The 18,667-nt window shown below is 47.9% G+C and overlaps 9 protein-coding genes across 9 annotated transcripts; 6 read left to right on the top strand and 3 right to left on the bottom strand.

Moving 5' to 3' along the window:
* Positions 1–598: 598 nt before the first annotated feature.
* F5147DRAFT_567964 (uncharacterized protein) lies at positions 599–2,424 on the bottom strand (the record flags this gene model as incomplete). Its single annotated transcript, XM_041430877.1, has 11 exons — positions 599–817; positions 870–879; positions 937–1,347; positions 1,400–1,430; positions 1,480–1,619; positions 1,672–1,793; positions 1,845–2,029; positions 2,082–2,096; positions 2,152–2,242; positions 2,294–2,326; positions 2,374–2,424. The coding sequence occupies 11 exons, from the start codon at positions 2,422–2,424 to the stop codon at positions 599–601; spliced, it is 1,308 nt and encodes a 435-aa protein (XP_041297766.1).
* Positions 2,425–2,597: 173 nt separating this feature from the next.
* Positions 2,598–5,066, top strand: F5147DRAFT_605478 (uncharacterized protein). The gene is made up of 4 exons (XM_041432325.1): positions 2,598–2,847; positions 2,901–3,182; positions 3,229–3,986; positions 4,035–5,066. The coding sequence occupies exons 1-4, from the start codon at positions 2,748–2,750 to the stop codon at positions 4,818–4,820; spliced, it is 1,926 nt and encodes a 641-aa protein (XP_041297767.1). The 5' UTR covers positions 2,598–2,747; the 3' UTR covers positions 4,821–5,066.
* A 90-nt stretch (positions 5,067–5,156) lies between these two features.
* On the top strand, positions 5,157–6,158 carry F5147DRAFT_673880 (uncharacterized protein). Its single transcript, XM_041435782.1, has 5 exons — positions 5,157–5,259; positions 5,363–5,392; positions 5,521–5,552; positions 5,680–5,772; positions 5,826–6,158. The coding sequence occupies exons 1-5, from the start codon at positions 5,217–5,219 to the stop codon at positions 5,877–5,879; spliced, it is 252 nt and encodes an 83-aa protein (XP_041297768.1). The 5' UTR covers positions 5,157–5,216; the 3' UTR covers positions 5,880–6,158.
* A 37-nt stretch (positions 6,159–6,195) lies between these two features.
* On the bottom strand, positions 6,196–8,562 carry F5147DRAFT_673889 (uncharacterized protein). Its single transcript, XM_041435783.1, has 5 exons — positions 7,856–8,562; positions 7,603–7,803; positions 7,416–7,530; positions 7,080–7,363; positions 6,196–7,031 (listed from the first exon to the last, which is right to left on the bottom strand). Exons 1-5 carry the CDS (start codon positions 8,243–8,245, stop codon positions 6,372–6,374), a joined length of 1,650 nt encoding a protein of 549 aa, XP_041297769.1. The 5' UTR covers positions 8,246–8,562; the 3' UTR covers positions 6,196–6,371.
* A 196-nt stretch (positions 8,563–8,758) lies between these two features.
* F5147DRAFT_673897 (uncharacterized protein) lies at positions 8,759–12,653 on the top strand. Its single transcript, XM_041435784.1, has 12 exons — positions 8,759–8,981; positions 9,034–9,272; positions 9,328–9,600; positions 9,652–10,113; positions 10,170–10,352; positions 10,407–11,210; positions 11,263–11,455; positions 11,504–11,531; positions 11,584–11,872; positions 11,924–12,175; positions 12,234–12,335; positions 12,391–12,653. The coding sequence occupies exons 1-12, from the start codon at positions 8,864–8,866 to the stop codon at positions 12,430–12,432; spliced, it is 2,985 nt and encodes a 994-aa protein (XP_041297770.1). The 5' UTR covers positions 8,759–8,863; the 3' UTR covers positions 12,433–12,653.
* A 47-nt stretch (positions 12,654–12,700) lies between these two features.
* On the top strand, positions 12,701–14,149 carry F5147DRAFT_673898 (uncharacterized protein). The gene is made up of 5 exons (XM_041435785.1): positions 12,701–12,739; positions 12,795–13,168; positions 13,219–13,239; positions 13,294–13,371; positions 13,426–14,149. The coding sequence occupies exons 2-5, from the start codon at positions 12,926–12,928 to the stop codon at positions 13,900–13,902; spliced, it is 819 nt and encodes a 272-aa protein (XP_041297771.1). The 5' UTR covers positions 12,701–12,739; positions 12,795–12,925; the 3' UTR covers positions 13,903–14,149.
* Positions 14,150–14,378: 229 nt separating this feature from the next.
* Positions 14,379–15,808, top strand: F5147DRAFT_673900 (plant expansin). The gene is made up of 4 exons (XM_041435786.1): positions 14,379–14,711; positions 14,770–14,806; positions 14,866–14,979; positions 15,033–15,808. The coding sequence occupies exons 1-4, from the start codon at positions 14,533–14,535 to the stop codon at positions 15,549–15,551; spliced, it is 849 nt and encodes a 282-aa protein (XP_041297772.1). The 5' UTR covers positions 14,379–14,532; the 3' UTR covers positions 15,552–15,808.
* F5147DRAFT_673901 (uncharacterized protein) lies at positions 15,767–16,418 on the bottom strand. The gene is made up of 3 exons (XM_041435787.1): positions 16,396–16,418; positions 16,281–16,341; positions 15,767–16,231 (listed from the first exon to the last, which is right to left on the bottom strand). The coding sequence occupies exons 1-3, from the start codon at positions 16,409–16,411 to the stop codon at positions 15,913–15,915; spliced, it is 396 nt and encodes a 131-aa protein (XP_041297773.1). The 5' UTR covers positions 16,412–16,418; the 3' UTR covers positions 15,767–15,912.
* A 498-nt stretch (positions 16,419–16,916) lies between these two features.
* On the top strand, positions 16,917–18,614 carry F5147DRAFT_673905 (NAD(P)-binding protein). Its single transcript, XM_041435788.1, has 6 exons — positions 16,917–17,166; positions 17,222–17,364; positions 17,416–17,723; positions 17,770–18,044; positions 18,098–18,159; positions 18,213–18,614. The coding sequence occupies exons 1-6, from the start codon at positions 17,000–17,002 to the stop codon at positions 18,332–18,334; spliced, it is 1,077 nt and encodes a 358-aa protein (XP_041297774.1). The 5' UTR covers positions 16,917–16,999; the 3' UTR covers positions 18,335–18,614.
* Positions 18,615–18,667: the final 53 nt, after the last annotated feature.

Raw genomic sequence — 18,667 nt, forward strand, 5'->3', positions numbered from 1 at the left:
TTTGAGCACGCGCCACCTTTCACCGCATGCACGCAGCGTTGATAAGTGGTTAGAGCCTCTTTTGAATGAGTAATAAAGTTTGCCAAGGTATGTAGTGGAAATATGCACTTTCTGTTCGCGCCCGTAGTACCTTCGAGAAGCCTCGACTCCGCTGTACTTATAGGTTAGCGTTCTGCCTCGTGTCAGTGGAAGAACTTGTCGAAGCCAGCCTGTATCCGGTGTACAGCGTCCAGCCTTTTACTGATATGAGAGAAGACAGGAAGAGTAGACGTGCAAATTGCCGAAATTCGCCGCTTGGTTCTCAGCACAAGAGCTCGCCACCACTTTAGATGATGAAATGTTGCTCGTTCGGGGAACTGCGAGACTTGAAAGGCAGGAGGCTTGCTTGACCTTGTTCAATTGTTATCCGTATATCCGAAAAATGCATCGTGTGTCGAAGACCATATGGTGCTAGAGTTGTTGGTCACATGCGGGTCCGTGAACGGCATCAAAATTAATAAACGGCAGTGCGCATCAATTGTGTGTGGCGTCCGCATCAGCATATGTCCACGGATCAATGTGAATAATAGGTGTAAGTATCATATAGGTGGATCCTGCCTCAATCTTCTGACGAGACACCTTGCGCATGTACTCTGACATCTTTGGGCAAAACATCGTAGCCACCTTGACCAAGGTCAACAGGTAGAGCAGCAGTATCGTCCAGATGCTGTGAAGCGAGCAAGGCCTCCCCTTCTTCCGCTTCGCCACCCACCGTCTCCTCTAGGGCCAAGGGGGGGTGGATGAAAGAGGGAGGGTTGACCAAACCATTGAAAAGGAACTAGAAGACCACGTTAAACAATAAGTACCATGAGAACGCGAGTAAGACGTACCGTGCCATACCTAGAATATAAAAGACATGTGAGCACCACGTAAGAACTGTATAAAGAACTTTCTTACACCAAGAAGGAGAATCCCAGTATTTGGAGGAGTGAAATGGGGAAAAGAAGTTTCTCCCAGCCTAGTCCAAGGCTGACTAGCCAGATCGAGAGCGTTCTGCAGGTGTCTGTCAGGCTCCTTGCGGTGGCGCTTACATGCCTTGTGACACTCAAGCCAAAGTAATTAAACAATGAGATACTGATGGCGATGACGATACCCGACCAAAGGACACTGGGGGTGTTAACGAATTGGTACCAACCCCTAGGAAGGTCAAAGAAAGGCGAGCTGGAAGCAATTGACGGCATAGCGAGAATGGGCATGCACATGATGATGGTGAGGGCGCCGAATAAGCCCTCGTAGCCCACAGCAACCAAAGGTGCCACGGAGTAACGGGCCATGATCTTCTCTTCTACAACGAACTGTGTTGCCGTACTGGGTGGGAGCTATTCTTAGTCTCTGAAGTAAGGGATTATGAAATACTTACAACACCTGGGCGAAGAGAACGAAGAAGATGCCTACATATGATCAGTATAAACTTCCATAGAAAGTAATGAGATGGCTAACCAACGAGGACTTTGGTGACTTCAGGTTCTGACTGGTCGGACCCTAAGAGATGCAAGGTGGAGTGTACAGCGTCCTTGATAAGGGAACCGCTGTATCCTACGAGCGAGACACCGGCCATGACAGTCAAAAGAGAGACCCATCTGTGTAGAAACAACCGTTGAGTATGGAATGGGAGAAGAAGAGAGGACGTACTGATAGAGCCATAAACGACGGTGTAAGAAGATAACGCTAAGGATGCCCACGAAGAGAACGAGGGCTCCACGTGTCATCTGATAGATTGAAACGGGTGTATAAAGGAGACCGACATTCATAAGCTGTTTGAATTGTGAGCAGAGGGATTCAGGAAATATGGAATATGGACGGACCGTTGTTCCGGTAAGATCGCAAGCAGCGGGGAACCATAAAAGAAGAATTTTCCAACCTCGTAGCTCTTCACAAGTTTGGTCTACTTTACCGGACTCATGAACATCGTCTTCTAAATCTGACGGAAGAAATACGGGTGCAGTACGCTGACGTGCACGGAGCCACGTATAAATGACAGGGAGAAAGCCTAGATGCGATATCTATGAATATACCAATATTAGGTAGAAACTGAGACTGACAAAGCATTTCGCCGACTAGCACGGATAGTTAGCGTAGAACGTGGTACCAATAAACACAAAGACTACGGACGGAACATCTGCAGAGTTTGCCATACGGGTTGCTCGTAAAGAACGTGGTGTGCAGGGTTGGGATCGCTACAATTCTCCACGCATTGCATGTCCTATTCCACTCGTCAATGCCGTGTCTCTGAACGTGAGGCTGAACACTGCACCTGCCATTTGCTCCACAATGAGTTACTCGACCCCTACAACCCATCAGATGGTACACACTTGCAACAACAAGATAACGTACCGTAATTATCATACCCGCAAGGAGAATCGGAACATAGAACGACGAAGGCATCCTTGGCTGGTTGATGGCGTGGTGGTCGAAGCGAGACTCCAAGAGTTGAACGAACGGGAGTAGCCGTGTGACAAGTTGTCGGCGTGACAATGCTATATTCAACGCCGGTGCTCCGTAGATCTGGATCACAGATCGGGAGATCGTGTCGCGATGCTCTTGCTTCTCGCTCGCTGTCATGAATATTCTTGGTACCAATTATTGACCACTTATTTATCCCAATTGCTTCTGGGCGTCTTTACATCCTTCCTCCATCACTCTCTTTTCCTTCACTCTTTTACTCCTCGTCCCACTCAACCTCAACCCCAATCTTACCCTCGCCCTTCATGGTCAAGCTTACACTGCTCTCCCCCAAAGGCAACCATGGCGTCCGTTTCTTTCCTCACAGTGGCTACCTCGGCTTGACACCCCTCAAGTTCGAAGGAGGTCCGTATATTTTTCTCTCATTTATTATCGTCCTCTCATATCCCCTCACTCAGCCGTTCGCACTGAAATCGAGCAGGATGGAAAACATATCTCTGCCAAAGATATAACAGTCTTTGTTCGGTGTTATGAATTTCGGTATGGCCGGTTGGGGACAGCACAATCCAAGATTTTGGTAGAGCACTCCGTCACCTTATGGAGGAAACCAGATGGCCAAGATTGGGCAGAGATAGGAAATGTAGAACACCCATTCCGACTTACCATCCCAGTTCATAATGCTGGTCCCAGCTCAGCTCTTTACTTTCAAGAGTATCGAATATGTTGGCGAATCGAGGCCGGTATGTCCTTTCAAGCATTCAATAACTCGTGTCTTATGTCATTTAGTTGTCAATCACGCTCCCGTTCCGGGCATCGGTTCTCGCTTGCTTAAACATTGTGATCTCTATTTGATCCGCCATGACTTACCAGGAAATTTGTCTCCACCCTCTCCAGTAACACCGCCCCCAACATCTCATCTATCTTCCATGAGCACAAAGTCTAGAGGCCCTTCACTCCGTTATCAAATTATACTGCCCACTAAACCCGTTGGTCCTCTCGACATCGTTTCTTTACAAGTCACTGTTCAACCACTCGATTCAGCAGTATCTATCCGCAGTGCGACTGCCGTGGTCGAAAGAAGAATACAATTCTCAGAACTCCCAACATCCCCTTCTGGTACTTCCACACCATCAGCCCCTACATTATCATCACACTCATACCTCGCGTCAAATCAAGAAACAAACTCTCATGATCATCACTCTGTCGCAGCGAACTCCTACCACCTCGCATCCGCTGCCTCCTCTTCCAACGATCTCCACTGCCCTTCCTCGACTTCTTCCTCGATATCTGACACCCGCCCTCTTCTGCCACAACAACAATCATCAGTGCCTAGTACCTCACAAGTGACTCACACAAGCGAACGAACAACGACACATATTTTTGCTCATCTTGAATCTTCCCATCGCTTCACTCGCGATTCTACCGGAACCTGGCGTCAGACTCTCACCTTTTCTTGGCCCGATACTAGTCCCAGTAGCCGGTGGACAGTTGGAGAAACACTTCAGACCGGCACGGCTTCTATCAGGTTTTTTATTCGCGTAAAGGTATATTGCATATTTTCCCCCTGTTGTTTGCCTAATCATGTGTTTCAGTTGATCATCTCCTCCCCTACCTCGAGTGCTGAAACGGTCGAGCTTGATGACCAAGAAATTATTGTAGTCTCAACCAATGAGGCTCAGCGTCAATTGGCTCTTTCACGCTATTCCGCCGCAAGCCAATCCAAGTCTAGGTCTCCAAAACGATCAAAGCGAGAACGTCCAAATACAAATACTCAACTACCGTCACCGCCTCGTAGCCCTCCTGTAGTCATCCAAGTACCAGAAAAGGCGCCCACTGTAGCTAAAGCCGAGCATGAAATATCAAATGGGCATACCCACAAGTTTTCTTCTGTACCATCACCACAGCCCGGAAGCAAATACAAACTGAAGTCCATACGCAGACCCCACACTTCTGCGGGGCCCCGGGACACGCCGCATGGGTACGATTCACAGGGATATAACCATCTCCACAACCATAATAATCGACATCCTGTCCCTCTGCGCCCCGAAACCGCATATAGTGGACCTGCCACTAATGGACGCAGTACTCGTGGTGCTTTCAACCAGAAGTGGGTGGAAGCCCCACGGCTTGGCCATTCTAGTTCAGGCGCGAGCTCGGAAGGAGCCCACTCTACAATACCTGAAGGTGCTACTGGCGCAGAAGGTAGCTTGTTGTTCGAGAAAGTCGGACAAGTAGAGATGCGCGCGTGGGAGGAGGAACTAGCGAGAATAGAATTGGTGAGCCGCAGAAGTACTGCGGATATGATGGATTTTGTGTCCCAGCGCAGGAAGCTGAATGGCCAACAAGTCATACGGACATTTCTGCAAGCGGAAGGCTGAGTACACGGATTCCCTGCATTCTACACTATTTATCGCCACTGTTTTCCGCTGTCATGTTTTCCTTATATCTAGCATAGGTTCTCTCCGCATAGTCCTTTTCCAACAATCAATACTTCATACCAGCACGACTCACTGTAGAATGTCCAATTCTACTATCATTGCATATTTATTAATTTCGTTGGCACATGTCCTCGGATACCGGTTTAATGAGATATACCACCCAAGGTGGTACATACTACATACAAAGTTGATGAGTATTGCGGTGGTCCAGGTTCCGGAGTTAACTTCCAGGTATGATACGCCAATGATGCTGAGATACAAATAAGTAAATACTGTGCTTGCCACCATTAACTTACCTCCGGGCCTTAACTTGATAACTTACCAATATCACACACAATGAGTTTTCCGTGGTTCAGAATGACATTACTAGGAGGCGGCTGTGAGTTCTTATCTCGACCTAGCAAACACAGAAGCTGATGGTAGCTGGGACTGGGTTGAAATTCACTCGACGCACATGATGCACGGCACTTTTTCTGCGTCAGTGATGGGCCTGGGTTACCTTTTGATGAGCGGTTCGTCTTCTACTACTATCAACCCGGGGACCTTCACCATCTGATTCGCCTACTATTGTTTGGACGACTCTTGTTCTGTTCCTCCTGATGTGATTGAACGCCATCACCACCTTGTTCTTGATTTGTAGCGACCGTACCTACACCTGAACAGACATATGCCGTGAGTTCTTTGCCCCATCTTTCGCCATTGGTCATGCTGTACCATTCCGAGGCTATGCCATGGCATGTGCATGCTTTGCAATCATCATCTTCAGTAGAACCATGTCTCACCATAAACGCACTGCCAGGCGATGTCACCTGATCTGCGGCGAAAGGTCGATGCAAACCGCGCAGCCAGACTCCTCCAAGAACAAACCATAAAGCGTCAGATAGATGCTCAGGTCAGCATCTTTTCACGTTCCGTGTGATGGTATCTAATTTTTTATACGACCAGAACGATCCAGATGCAGGAAAACCTATTTGGGCCGACCAACAAAATCGTCGATAGTGATCGGTATCTCTGCTTAGCGCTCTCTTTTTCTTACTGGACAGTATGTGTTTACTGCGCGATTTGTAATGGCGGTGCCGCTCGACGGGTTCCCCCGCCGTGAGACGGTAGCACACAGGAGAAGATGCAGATCAGAATTGTGACCAGTCGGTGTGTAATTGCACCCGTCCATGAACGCAATAGTGAGAAACATCTCACCATTGTCATTCCTCCGCGGATACACAAATGAAGCGAGATATACGCCATCACCGAGTTTGGGCCACATGACACTCATCTTCCACGAAGTCTGATCGTTAACGGCAATTACGCCATAACATGAGAGTGGCGAACAAATTCAAATTCATGTCGTGGTGATGTATTCAACAGGCTGTTTAACAAGTATGCAAACATTAAGAATTACGAAAGATGCTCCTCCAGGATCTATAAACGATGAATGACACGATAACTAACACCACCTCCACCACCACCACCCCAGTACCACGCAACTGACGATCATGAATTAGCGGCCTTTACGGCAGCCCGGCCTACCGAGTCCGTCTTCAATAACGGCTGCTCCATTGACGATTCTGGTGAAGATGGAAGTGCATCATAAGATGGCTGTCCTAGAGTATTGAGGCTGGAAATAGAGGTCGATATGGAGGTCGCACCAGGCGTCCCTGCGGATGGCTGCATGCTGTCAATATACATGGAAGCATTCTGACTTGAGAGCTTGGCTACTCCATCGGGCACGGCCGATGCTGTGGAATCAACAGTTCCATCATTAATCATCGGAGATGAAGTGCCCGGTGTCAGGCATTGTGGGTAGCCTGAAATCGAGATTGTCCCATCACTGCGGGTGGCGTTGGCATCAACGGGTGTCTGCGAGTGAGATGAAGAGGTTGGTTGACCTGCTACAGGTGTCATTGCCCGACTACCACCGTGATTCGCTTCGGCTATTGCCTCTCCTGACTCCAAGCTCCGGGCGCCCGAAGGGATATTGGAAGCGTCGTTCCCTACTGTGTCTGTCGTCGTCCGATCCTCACTCGACCGACCAGCAGTATCTCCCTCTACTGAAGCAGTAGCAGTAGCTTCTTTCTTCCGTTTCTCTTCTTCTTTTTTCTGCTGCTCCTCATGCTCTAAAAGTGACAGGCGCATGGCTTCCATCACCATTAACTGAAAAAGGGATATTAGTTGAAATACGTCCGAGCACACAGCTAATACCTCTTCCAGATCTTGACCGCCAAGCCCCATCTGACCCAACAACTGACTGATGTCAGGCTGACCACCATTATTTCTATGTCGCCGACTTCTTCGACTGGTACCGTTGTCTACTTCACCGCCATCCTGAGCCTCACCAGTCGGTAGGGGATGAACGCGGCCACTGGTCACACCAACTGGGATGAGTCTGTCTCCTACTTGACGCATGATTATTCGCCTGTTTGCACGGCGCGTGACCGCAGCTCGAACGGCGGCAAGTTTAGCTTCCCAGTCTGGCCTTATAGAATCTATGCACAGCAAAACATGATGATATGCGACATTTGAACATGAGTCATTTACCTGTAGTGACCACTTCCGGACTATCATGACCAAAGCTCTTGCGACGTCGTTTGTGAGCCGCACTGGGTATATTCTGCTGCGAGCCTTTGGGAGCATCCGACCATACTGGCAATGACTGAATAACAATGAGTAAAGAACGAAGTTACCTCGTCAGTTATAATAAGGAATATGTCTGAGGAAAACAAACCGTTCCATCGCTCCCAATTCCAGTACGCCATGATGGAGGTGTATATACTACACCAAAATTCTCCTGCACACAATATGGGCATGCTGCTGGCTCACATACGAGATGGGTAGCCGTGGGTTCGGTCCTCTTTATCTGAACAAAGCATTCCGTACATATCGCTTGATCGCAACACCTTGAATGGTTCATATTAGGGGGATAATACTGAGGCACAAGTTACTCAGTGGGCGCATGACGCACGTGAGAGATAACGCACAAGGAAACATATTGGGCATTCTACAGCACCTCTGTAAATGGCAGCTTCTGGATAACGGCAAGACTCCTTCAATGCACCAGGCCGTTTAGACTGATGAGTTGGCTTTGTGGAATCTCGGGAGTCAACCCTTGTAGGAGGGGTGTCGGAGTTGGTACTGTCAGTATCTGGAATGACTCTCCTAGCTGACATGATCTGCTCATCGTCCCAGTTTTCATTATAATCCTCTAGAGGTCGATAGAAAGGTGCAAGCCTGCGATCTATGATGAGCTGGGTAACAATCCCATGATTCCAATCTTTGGGACCAGTGTAGACGCCCTGAGGAGCGAGATAACCGTAGTCAACGGTGTCGTCGTGATGGCCGCGTGAGGACGATGAGCTGGTGTTGCCCATGGCTTCAATTGCAAAGACGATAACGTGTTGGTAAGTTCAGAGTAACCAACGAAATTGGGGCGGCGAGACCGTCGTATGCGCGGCTTCCTTTGCTGTTCACTGGACAATTAGGTCACCATAGTGTATTTACATGTGTTTGTGTTTGGTGGCAAGTTGAAGGCCCGAATTTGAAAGAAATCGTTATCTTGCCAGGTTGTACTTGCAGGCTATTGGGCTTTTCATGCTAGGATAATAGATAAGCATAAGACCAAGGTTAGAAGCTGATGTACAAGTAAAATTAATTTGGAGTTTTGCGCCTGATGGCGTGCTTGTCTGTACGTATTACATATATACCGCGTGATTTGACGTGTTGCATCTTATACTGCATAGTCTAACTTTCATAGTTGTTTTCTATGATACCGCCCGCGTTACACTTTTTGGTTTCCAGCGCGCAACGTCTGGCCATGATCATGAGTTTAACCGTCAGATTTTCAGACGGGCTGCCCTCGTGGACGACAACTTGCACAAACAAATCGGACACGTCAGCAAATTTCACAAGCGACATAGTAATGCAAATACCAGTGCTACTGAGAGGTGCCGAGTCGAGCCTCGTCTGTATCTTTTCTCTTCATTACGATCATGGACCATCCTTGGGCTAATACCCCGGAACAAGTCCTAGAGCACTTTGGCGTCGATGGTTCTCGCGGACTCACTGCAGCTCACGCCGCAAAGCATGCTGAAGTGTATGGAAAAAACGGTCCGTCGGCGTTGTTCTTGTATTTTGTTTTGGCAGTTAACATTCTGGGCAGAGCTTCCAGAAGAACCTCCGACTCCACTATGGGAGCTTATCCTAGAACAGTTCAAGGATCAGCTGGTGATGATCCTGCTTGCGTCAGCAGTTATATCCTTCGTTTTGGCATTGCTAGATGACTCTGAGGATACCACTTTATTTGGAGCATTTGTCGAACCCATCGTCATATTGCTCATTCTTATCGCGAATGCAACTGTTGGAGTGGTACAAGAAACAAACGCAGAGCAAGCCATAGACGTGAGTGTTATTGTATAGCTTCGTGGTGCACTAATGTTCAACTGTGTTCGTGCAGGCCTTGAAGGAATATTCCCCAGATGAGGCCAAAGTCCTCAGGTCCGGCCAATTAGCCCATATTCACGCTTCTGAACTCGTTCCAGGTGACATCGTTTCAGTCTCAGTCGGCGACAAAATTCCAGCGGATTGCAGAATCTTGTCCATATCCTCTAGTAGCTTCAGGGCAGACCAGGCCATCCTCACTGGCGAGAGCGTTAGCGTGAACAAGTCGGTCGACGTTGTCTCTGACACGGGCGCCGTGCAACAGGACATGACAAACATGCTGTTCTCTGTAAGCGCTCTCACCTTCTTGACGTTCGACAAGGTGTTCATAATTATCTAGGGTACCACAGTAGTCAATGGGAGTGCGCGAGCCATCGTCACTTTCATTGGTCAGAAGACCGCTATCGGCCACATCCATCATTCAATCTCGCAGCAAATCACTGAAAAGACTCCGCTCAAACGCAAACTCGACGATTTTGGTGATATGCTGGCCAAAGTGATCTCCGTAATATGTATCCTGGTATGGTTGGTCAATTTCCGGCACTTCTGGGACCCTGCACACCATGGCGTAATGAAGGGTGCTATCTATTACTTCAAAATTGCCGTGGCTCTTGCGGTGGCTGCGATCCCAGAAGGCCTTGCTGCCGTCATTACAGCATGCCTGGCTCTAGGAACAAAGAAGATGGCGCAGAAGAACGCGATTGTCAGGAATTTACCAAGCGTGGAGACCCTCGGATGTACCAACGTCATTTGCTCGGACAAAACGGGCACTCTCACTACTAACCAGATGAGTGTTTCAAAGGTGACATATAATTCACTACCGTATGAGATGCATCTCACCCAATCTTGCCCCTCAAGTTCCTCATCATCAATGCACAAAGCGGCCTGCCAGAAGACTATCATGTTGAAGGTACAACGTATTCCCCACACGGCTCGATCACCTCTACCAAAGGAAAGAGCGCGGATCTGCAGTCTGATCCTCTCAGACGTCTCGCGGAGATTAGCGCCATCTGTAATGATGCGAAGATCGTCTACAATTCTGTGAGCTCTACCACACTACCATGCGGTGTTCTTCATCCTCATTGGTGTTCCTAGGACAAGGCCTCGTACAGTAACGTGGGGGAGCCGACTGAAGCTGCCTTGAAAGTTCTCGTAGAGAAGATTGGTTGTCCGAGCAAAGAAGTATCACAGTCCCTTCCCACACTTTCGCCGTCTGTGCGGGCGAGTGTAGTGAATGAGTACTATGAGCGCTCTATCCCGAAGCTACTCACCATGGAATTTTCACGTGACCGCAAGATGATGTCTGTCCTTGTACGGCTGAATGGAAAGGGTGCCCTCTTTGTCAAAGGAGCCCCCGAGTCTGTTTTGGAGCGGTGTACTTCAGTTATGGTGCATGGCAAGGTCATTCCATTAACTGCAGAGCTACGTAAAATACTCCTCGCCCAAACGGTTTCTTACGGGTCCATTGGTCTTCGCACTCTGGCCTTCGCCTACGTAGACGTTCAAGACGTTGATCCCGCTCACTATCAAAGTCAAAACACTAGCGATTATACTCGCTTTGAACAGAATCTGGTGTTCGTTTCTCTTGTTGGAATGCTCGATCCTCCAAGACCGGAGGTCCGTCTCGCTGTTGCGAACTGTAAAGCCGCTGGTATTCGTGTCATCTGCATCACTGGCGATAATAAGGGTACTGCAGAAACGATTTGCAGGCAGATTGGGATCTTCGGGGAGAATGAAGACTTGACAGGGAAGAGCTATACTGGCCGGGAACTAGATAATCTCAGTGATGAGGAGAAGATCAAGGCTGTACAACGTGCTAGTCTCTTTACTCGAACAGAACCAGCGCACAAGAGCCAACTTGTTGATATCCTGCAAGGTCTCGGGCTTGTTGTAGCGATGGTCCGTCGGCGTACTTGCCATCTCTGCCGCTAACTAACACCTCTCTTTTTAGACTGGCGATGGTGTAAATGACGCTCCAGCACTGAAAAAGGCAGATATCGGAGTCGCCATGGGAAGTGGTACTGATGTTGCCAAACTAGCTGCCGATATGGTGCTCGCAGACTCCAACTTTGCAACTATAGAGCTTGCGGTAGAAGAAGGTAGACTCATATACAACAACACTAAGCAATTTATCCGATACCTGAGTACGCGCAATTCACTTTATCTTAGTCGTTCTTGCTGACCCTTCCTAGTCTCGTCAAATATTGGCGAAGTCGTTAGGTAGGACTGTATACTGTTATCATTCCGAGTGGATCCTGACAGTTGACCATAGCATATTTTTGACTGTTCTGCTCGGCATGCCAGAAGCCCTTATCCCAGTACAACTCTTGTGGGTCAACCTTGTTACGGACAGTTTGCCTGCCACCGCTCTTGGGTTCAACCCACCTGATCATTCTATCATGCGGGTCCCTCCAAGAAACAGTCGAGAGCCTCTTGTTGGAAAATGGCTGTTCTTCCGTTACATGGTCGTTGGCACTTATGTCGGATGTGCTACCGTGTTCGGATATGCGTGGTGGTTCATCTTCTACTCAGAAGGGCCGCAGATCACATTCCATCAACTCGTGTGTATTCCTCTAACTCAACCATCCGTTCCATATTGATGAGTGCGGCAGACGCATTTCCATCAATGCTCTACACTCTTTCCAGAAATTGGCTGCGAGATGTTCACGAACGTTATGGCGCATCGGGCGACAACCATGAGTCTGTCGATTCTGGTAACGGTAGAGATGTTCAACGCAATGAACTCGTTATCTGAAAATGAGAGTCTGCTACGTTTACCCGTGTGGAAGAACCCGTTCCTTGTGGGAGCAATAACTCTTAGCATGGCACTTCATTTTGCTATTTTGTATATTCCATTCTTCACGGTCAGTCTTCCCGCATCAATTTTACTAAATTTGGAAAGTTGAAAACGTTTGTTCTTAGGCGCTCTTTCAAATAACACCGTTGAACTGGGCTGAATGGCAAATGGTTTTGTATCTCAGCTTGCCTGTCCTTGCCATCGACGAGGTCCTAAAATTTGTGACAGTGAGTATTAACAGTCTGCCATATTCTTTCCTGTGCCAAGCTCATTTGTTCATAGACGATGTTTATTGACCCTCCCACCCAAGTGGAGCTGAAATGATGGGATCATATTTTGGATTTCGAATGTATCAGCGTTGTAATAACGGAATCGGCTAGAACTCTAGAAGTTGTTAGTATCTTGAGATGGTCTACCAGTGCTGACAAGTACTGAGTACTGAGTCCCGAATTGCAACATAGTCAGGCAATTGACATGTCACCCATGAATATCATGATAAAATACACGTATGCCAGGACTGTCAGCGGCTTGGTTGCAAGTTGCAACTCGAACAATTGGCAGCATCAGGCACTGCAGCACCCTCCTTCTAATTTAAGGGCCAATCGGGTATAAGCCTGGGCGTCTAGAAGCCGTAAGTGATATTGTGATAGTCACAAGAGTCTCCATATAATATGTTGTATCTCAAGCGTCGGCTCACGTTCACTTTCTGACCATCACTTCTGTGTTCAAATTTTTCACAACAACGACCAGTCACTCTTTTTTCGGATTTCCTTCCCGTCGACCCTCACGCTCTCTACTTGTTTTCTAGGCTGACTGCATGCGCTTCTTTGCTCACTTGTCAGTGTTACTGTCGTTCGTGCTATCGTGGTGCTCGGTGTCGGCCAGCAGTGCCCACCAACTCCACCGACGCCATCATGATGGAAAGCGTCTGAATTCAGCCCTCGCCGTTCGGGAGCCAGGAGATGTTGATATGTACAAACGCGATTTCCCCAATTCCCGTTTCACATTTTATGCGGTCGGTCTGGGTGCTTGCGGTCAAGTAAACCAAGCCAGCGACATGGTATGCGATCAATTCAAATTAATTACCTGGGGCTAACTTCGATTATTTAGGTAGTTGCAATGAATACACAGGTAACAATTTCAAATTTCAGTGTTTTTGTAATGCAATTCAATGAGATTTTCTAGCAATTCAGTGGATCCTGCTTTCAAATGATCACGATTACTTGCAACGGAGTGACATTGCAGGCTCAGGTTGTTGACGAGGTAAAGACAACAAGCATCGTGATACTATTTGGATTAGTCTGACACCCAAAATAGTGTATGGGATGCCCCTACGGTGGCCTTGATTTTTCGGTCGGCCTTTTCGAGGGTTTCAGTCCACTTAGTGCCGGTGTGATCAGTGGTACATGGTCCTTCAATAGTGCCTCTGCTCCAGCACCGTCACCTAGTACATCCGCCTATCAACCACCCCCAGCCCCAACCACTAGCTCGCAGCCCAAAGCAACACCAACACCAACCCCACCTCCTCCACCTTCGACTTCGGCAACCTCGAGTCCCAGCCCTACACCATCCTCATCTTCGATAACTTCAAGTTCAATAAGCTCCTCAACTTCAAACACTTTTATTTCGTCGTCGCCTTCGGCGTCGAGCAGTGCCTCGAGCACAACAAGTGCCGATTCTGTAGTGGAGACCGCTGGGTCTGTTCCTGCGTCTGTCGGAGACTCTTCCGCTCTCATGAACCTCAACCTGGCAATGGTGTACCTTGGCGGACTTCTTAATGGCGCTCAGACGTAATATTAGCTGTTTCAATTTCGCATTCTGCTGCGGATTACTTGACAAAAGTATGGCATTGCTATATCTACTTTGTGGACGTTTCTCTAGTTCGTTTAGATTCAAAGGACTTATTCTTCAGCCAGTAGCTGCTATACCCACATAATATCGTACATCCCATTGCCTGTCCAAATTTTTCGGGGGTGGTTTTACTTGTCGATGATACTGTCATTACAATGTCGGAAATTTTTCAATACCTTGTCGGGCATTTCAAGGTTTAAGGGTGAAATGGCTGATCCAAAGGTTTAGAGTCAAATCGCCATAGAAATGTGGTTGTAATGGTACGGCATGTGGTTATATTATCGAAAAATAGCAAGATTCCTTGCAAATTCGTTTCAACAATAACATCAGTTGCGACACGGTTTGGTAGTAACTACGGATGTTCCCGGGGTCCTAGTCTGATAGTGGTTGGTATGAAGAGATTTCACTATTTTTCATCGTAACATAGACCACTCCCTTCTCTAAGCTTCCAAGTAACAAAGCTGTAATCTTACGAGCTAGTCATTCTCTTGTGTATACGCTCCTTCAACTTCAAATTTGATACAGACCACCTGCACCGGAAACTTGTGCCATTCCTGCCTTACAAATCGCACAATGCGGGTCACTACCATTCTCGGTTTTCTCTCTACAATCATTCCTTTCAGTTTCGCCCACACTCATGGTAACCACTGGGGCAGACGTCACCAAGAAGTTGCTATCCGTGCCCGTGGTGATGTGGATGTCCTTAAGCGTTCCTTCGATAACTCTCGGTTCACCTTCTATGATGTCGGCTTGTGAGTTTCATCGACGGGTGCCTTATTTGAATATTGCTCATCACTTCTTTTTTCAAAGGGGTGCTTGCGGAGACACTAGTGCTCCCTCTGACTTTGTCAGTATTGATAAGATATCTGGATGACGTCTTCTTCTCATGTTATGTGTCATTTTCAGATCGTGGCGCTAAATGTCGATCAATACGGCAGTGGATATCCTGGTCCAATGTGCTTCATGTCAATCACGATTTCTTATGGTGGAAAAACAGCCCAGGCTGTTATCATGGATGAGGTCTGTACTCCACTACCCTATTCCATACTGTGACCTTACCCACAGACGGCTAGTGTATGGGCTGCCCTTATGGAGGACTTGACTTCTCTACCGGTCTTTTCGACTACTTCGCGGATGCGTCGGAAGGTGTGATCTACGGGTCATGGTGGTTCAATGACGGAACTACTACTACGTCAACTAGCAGCTCAGTCTGGACTCCTGAGCCTACCACTTCGACTCCAAAGACGACATGGACTCCTGATCCTACCACTCCCACTCCAACGCCGACATGGACGCCTACTACATCTTCATATACTTCCAGCACTCCGACTCCTACCACTCCTACTCCTACTCCGACTCCTGCCACTCCTACACCCGCCACCACTCCCACTCCCACCCCCTCAACCCCCACCACCGCTCCCGCTTCGTCTGCTTCGGTCAATTACAGCTCAGGTGTGGGCAGTGGGATTGCCATCCCCACTGGGCCTGCTGTGGCTGCGCCAGACAGCGCCAACCCCCAAATTCTTCTGGCCTTGAACCAAGCCGTGATTGATATCGCGATCATGCTAGCAGCCGAAGAGAGCGGTATTTAAGGTCGTGCACTGGAACATTTCATTTGGACACAGGACGCAGTGTCTATCTTTATTACAATATTTTACTCGGTTACTTCTTCACATTTCACACAGCTCTTCTGCACGTTGAGCTCGTAGATTTGTTGCAGTGCTGTTTATACCCTTTCCCCTGAACATTCCGTTACATAAATATGCTGACTCCGAACTTGCTAGTCATGTGTTCTCGTGGTCATAGATATTGTAAAATTCATGTTGTTTTTCTTTGAGTTGAACTCAAATCATGGAGTACAGTGGGAACAAGTGAACGATGGCATTTACCGTTGTAGACTATGGGTTTATGCGATACCATGCATGAATGAAAGAAGGGGTACTTCTCCGCGAATTAGTGAGAGAAGCCGATTAGGAGGGCGTTTAGTCCATGTTCCTTCACCCACTTCAGGGAGCTCCTACGGCTACTTCGCCGAAGATCCTTACGTAGGGCTTTCTTGCTGGGTTGCATGATCTGTTGCAATTCGCTTTGATCTTTTCCCCGCTTCGCTACATAATCGTTGACATTCACATGTACCGAGGCCTTCAGAAGTTTTGTTGCTGATGATATGCTGGCGGGCGGCTGTTTGGAAATACCGAATTCGACAACAAGAGCCTGCAGAAGCAGGAGCTTCGCACCAGGATTCTTCTTCTTCACAGGGGCATCCAGGTACCTGCCCGCAATGAAGATAAATTATTTCAAAAGTATGAGCAAATACGCACTGCGTGATGTACGCTGCAGCGTCTTCATATGAACTATTGGTGGTTCTTGCCTCATGCGTTTCTGGATTCAAGATTTGCTCCACATTTTGGTTTGATTTGTGGACTTGGTTCGTACCCGATTCATACTCCATTTTGTTGACTGATAATAGATTGAATGGAATGGACAGCACATCCTCTGATATGCTGTCGCCGGAATCACTGTTGGGAGAGCCCTCCGCTGAGGTACGGGGTAACAGGACATAGTCCGTGTCGCTGTCGGTAACGCTACTCTCCGATGAGTATTCATCGCTGACGCCCCAGACAACTACATCTTCAGAAGCTTCTGTAGCACAACAAGAAATGCTGCTTATGATTTCGACGGAGGAATCGCTATGAGAGTCGGTCATTTTCAGTCTGGTGCGATTGAATAGGGGCTTCGATGCCTAGCGTCTACTAGTGCGCAATCAACGCATCTTACGTGCCTCAGCATTTTTTACTTACCTGGAATGATTCTGGGTCAAATGATTCAATAGAGCTCTTGCTATTGATTTTAGTAGGTGGAAGTCACAGAAGGACGAACGGACGAGCGAGCGAATCTGGAGCGAAACGATGTTAAGATCTATCTAGACTGTCGCGGAGTTTGTAATCCAATTATTAGTTGTCGACGTCATTACTACGGCCGCTACGAAAATCTCAAGCCTGGTTGGCCATACATTCTTCAAGTTCGGGTTTGCCACGCAATGAGCACTGATCCAGTTCCAAATCTGCCAGAGACACAGCGGGCTTGGAGATCTGTGAAGCGAGGCAAACCTTACGAATCTCTTGTTTTCCAGACGGACGTGCCTGTTCCTCCCCTTTCACTTGGGGAAGTGCTTGTGAAGGTCCAGGCGGCAGCACTTAATCCGGTGTAGGTGGCCTTACAGGACATTTATTGAACTCATTATATCTTTGAATTTCATTAGAGGATGGAAGCTCATGTCGGTTGTGCCCGACATCCTTGCCAGGAGACCAATAACACCAGAACATGATTTCGCCGGTGTGGTTGTGGATGCAAACGGCACTGAGTTCTCCGCAGGGGACGAGGTTATCGGGTTTATTCCTGTTCGTGAGTATGAGTATTTTCGTGCACATCACATTGACCCAGGTTGTTGGATAGCACTGCAATTGAAGACGGGGCAGGGTGCGCTGACAGAGTATGCAAAGCTTCCTGCTACTTATTTAATCCTGAAACCGTCCAATGTCTCTGCGATCGAGGCTTGTGGTCTTCCTCTAGCTGGGGAGACCGCCTTTCAGGCCCTAATCGGCATTGGAAAGCTTCAAGCTGGCCAGTGTGTGTTCGTCAATGGCGGTAGTTCAGCGGTTGGCATGAATGCCATTTATATTGCGAAGGCTCTTGGTGCAAAGGTTGTCACTAGTGCCTCGTCGAGAAACGAGGAATTTTGTCGTAACGCGGGGGCAGATGAAGTATGAGCTTTCTCCTGTAGTCATTTCTTTCCTAACACCCCGCCAGTTTCTCGATTATACGAACAAACCTCTTCATGAGCACTTGGTGGAAAATCCGCCCTCACCCAAATTTGACATCATCTTTGATGCCGTTGCTTTAGTTGACCCCGCTCTTTACGAGCACTCGAATGCCTACATGAAACCAAGAGGTATATTCATCTCAACTGGACCTTGGCCAGACCTAAAATCGTGGGGCGGATCTGCTGGCGTCTCAAAGTTTCTTTCTTTGACCTCCCAAATTTTGAGGCCATCGTTCCTCGGTGGTGTTAATGCAAAGTGGACGTCAGTACATTCTGCTACCAAACCATTGCGCGCCGCTGACATACGGTTTACAGCATCGTAAGCGTGACTCACAAACCACAGGATCTTGCAAAGCTGCGCGATTTAATGGCGGAAGGTACCGTACTGGATCTCTCGTGTGTTTGGTACTCGGGTTCACCTCATTTCAAGGCAAACTCAAACTGACAGTAGACTCCGTGTATGGATTCGAGGACGTTCTCAGTGCGTACGAGCGCATCATGACATCACGAGCTACTGGCAAAGTTGTAGTCAAAATAGATGGCAGCCTGTGACAACGTTATTCAAGTACTGGTCTGCCGTAGATACATTTCGTTACCTCGTGCAAATGATTCTACCTGATATCGAATCGGGATCGTCGAGAGGCACCGAAGAAGTTAATCACCAGACAGAAAGTGATGGCATCTGGTTCTGACGAACTCGCCATGATATTATAATTGAAATGTATATCGACTTGCAACATTAGCCATCTCTGCAGCCATCTCTGCAGCCTTTGCAGGTCTGTAAACGCGTCCAACACGCGTCCATACTAATAAATGTTTACATTAATTATGATGCTAGCCACAGAGCTGATTATGAAGCGATATTATGTCAGCAGATTAGATGTG

Source organism: Suillus discolor (assembly GCF_016758755.1).
Source record: "Suillus discolor strain FC423 chromosome Unknown F5147scaffold_6, whole genome shotgun sequence".
NCBI lineage: Eukaryota > Fungi > Basidiomycota > Agaricomycetes > Boletales > Suillaceae > Suillus > Suillus discolor.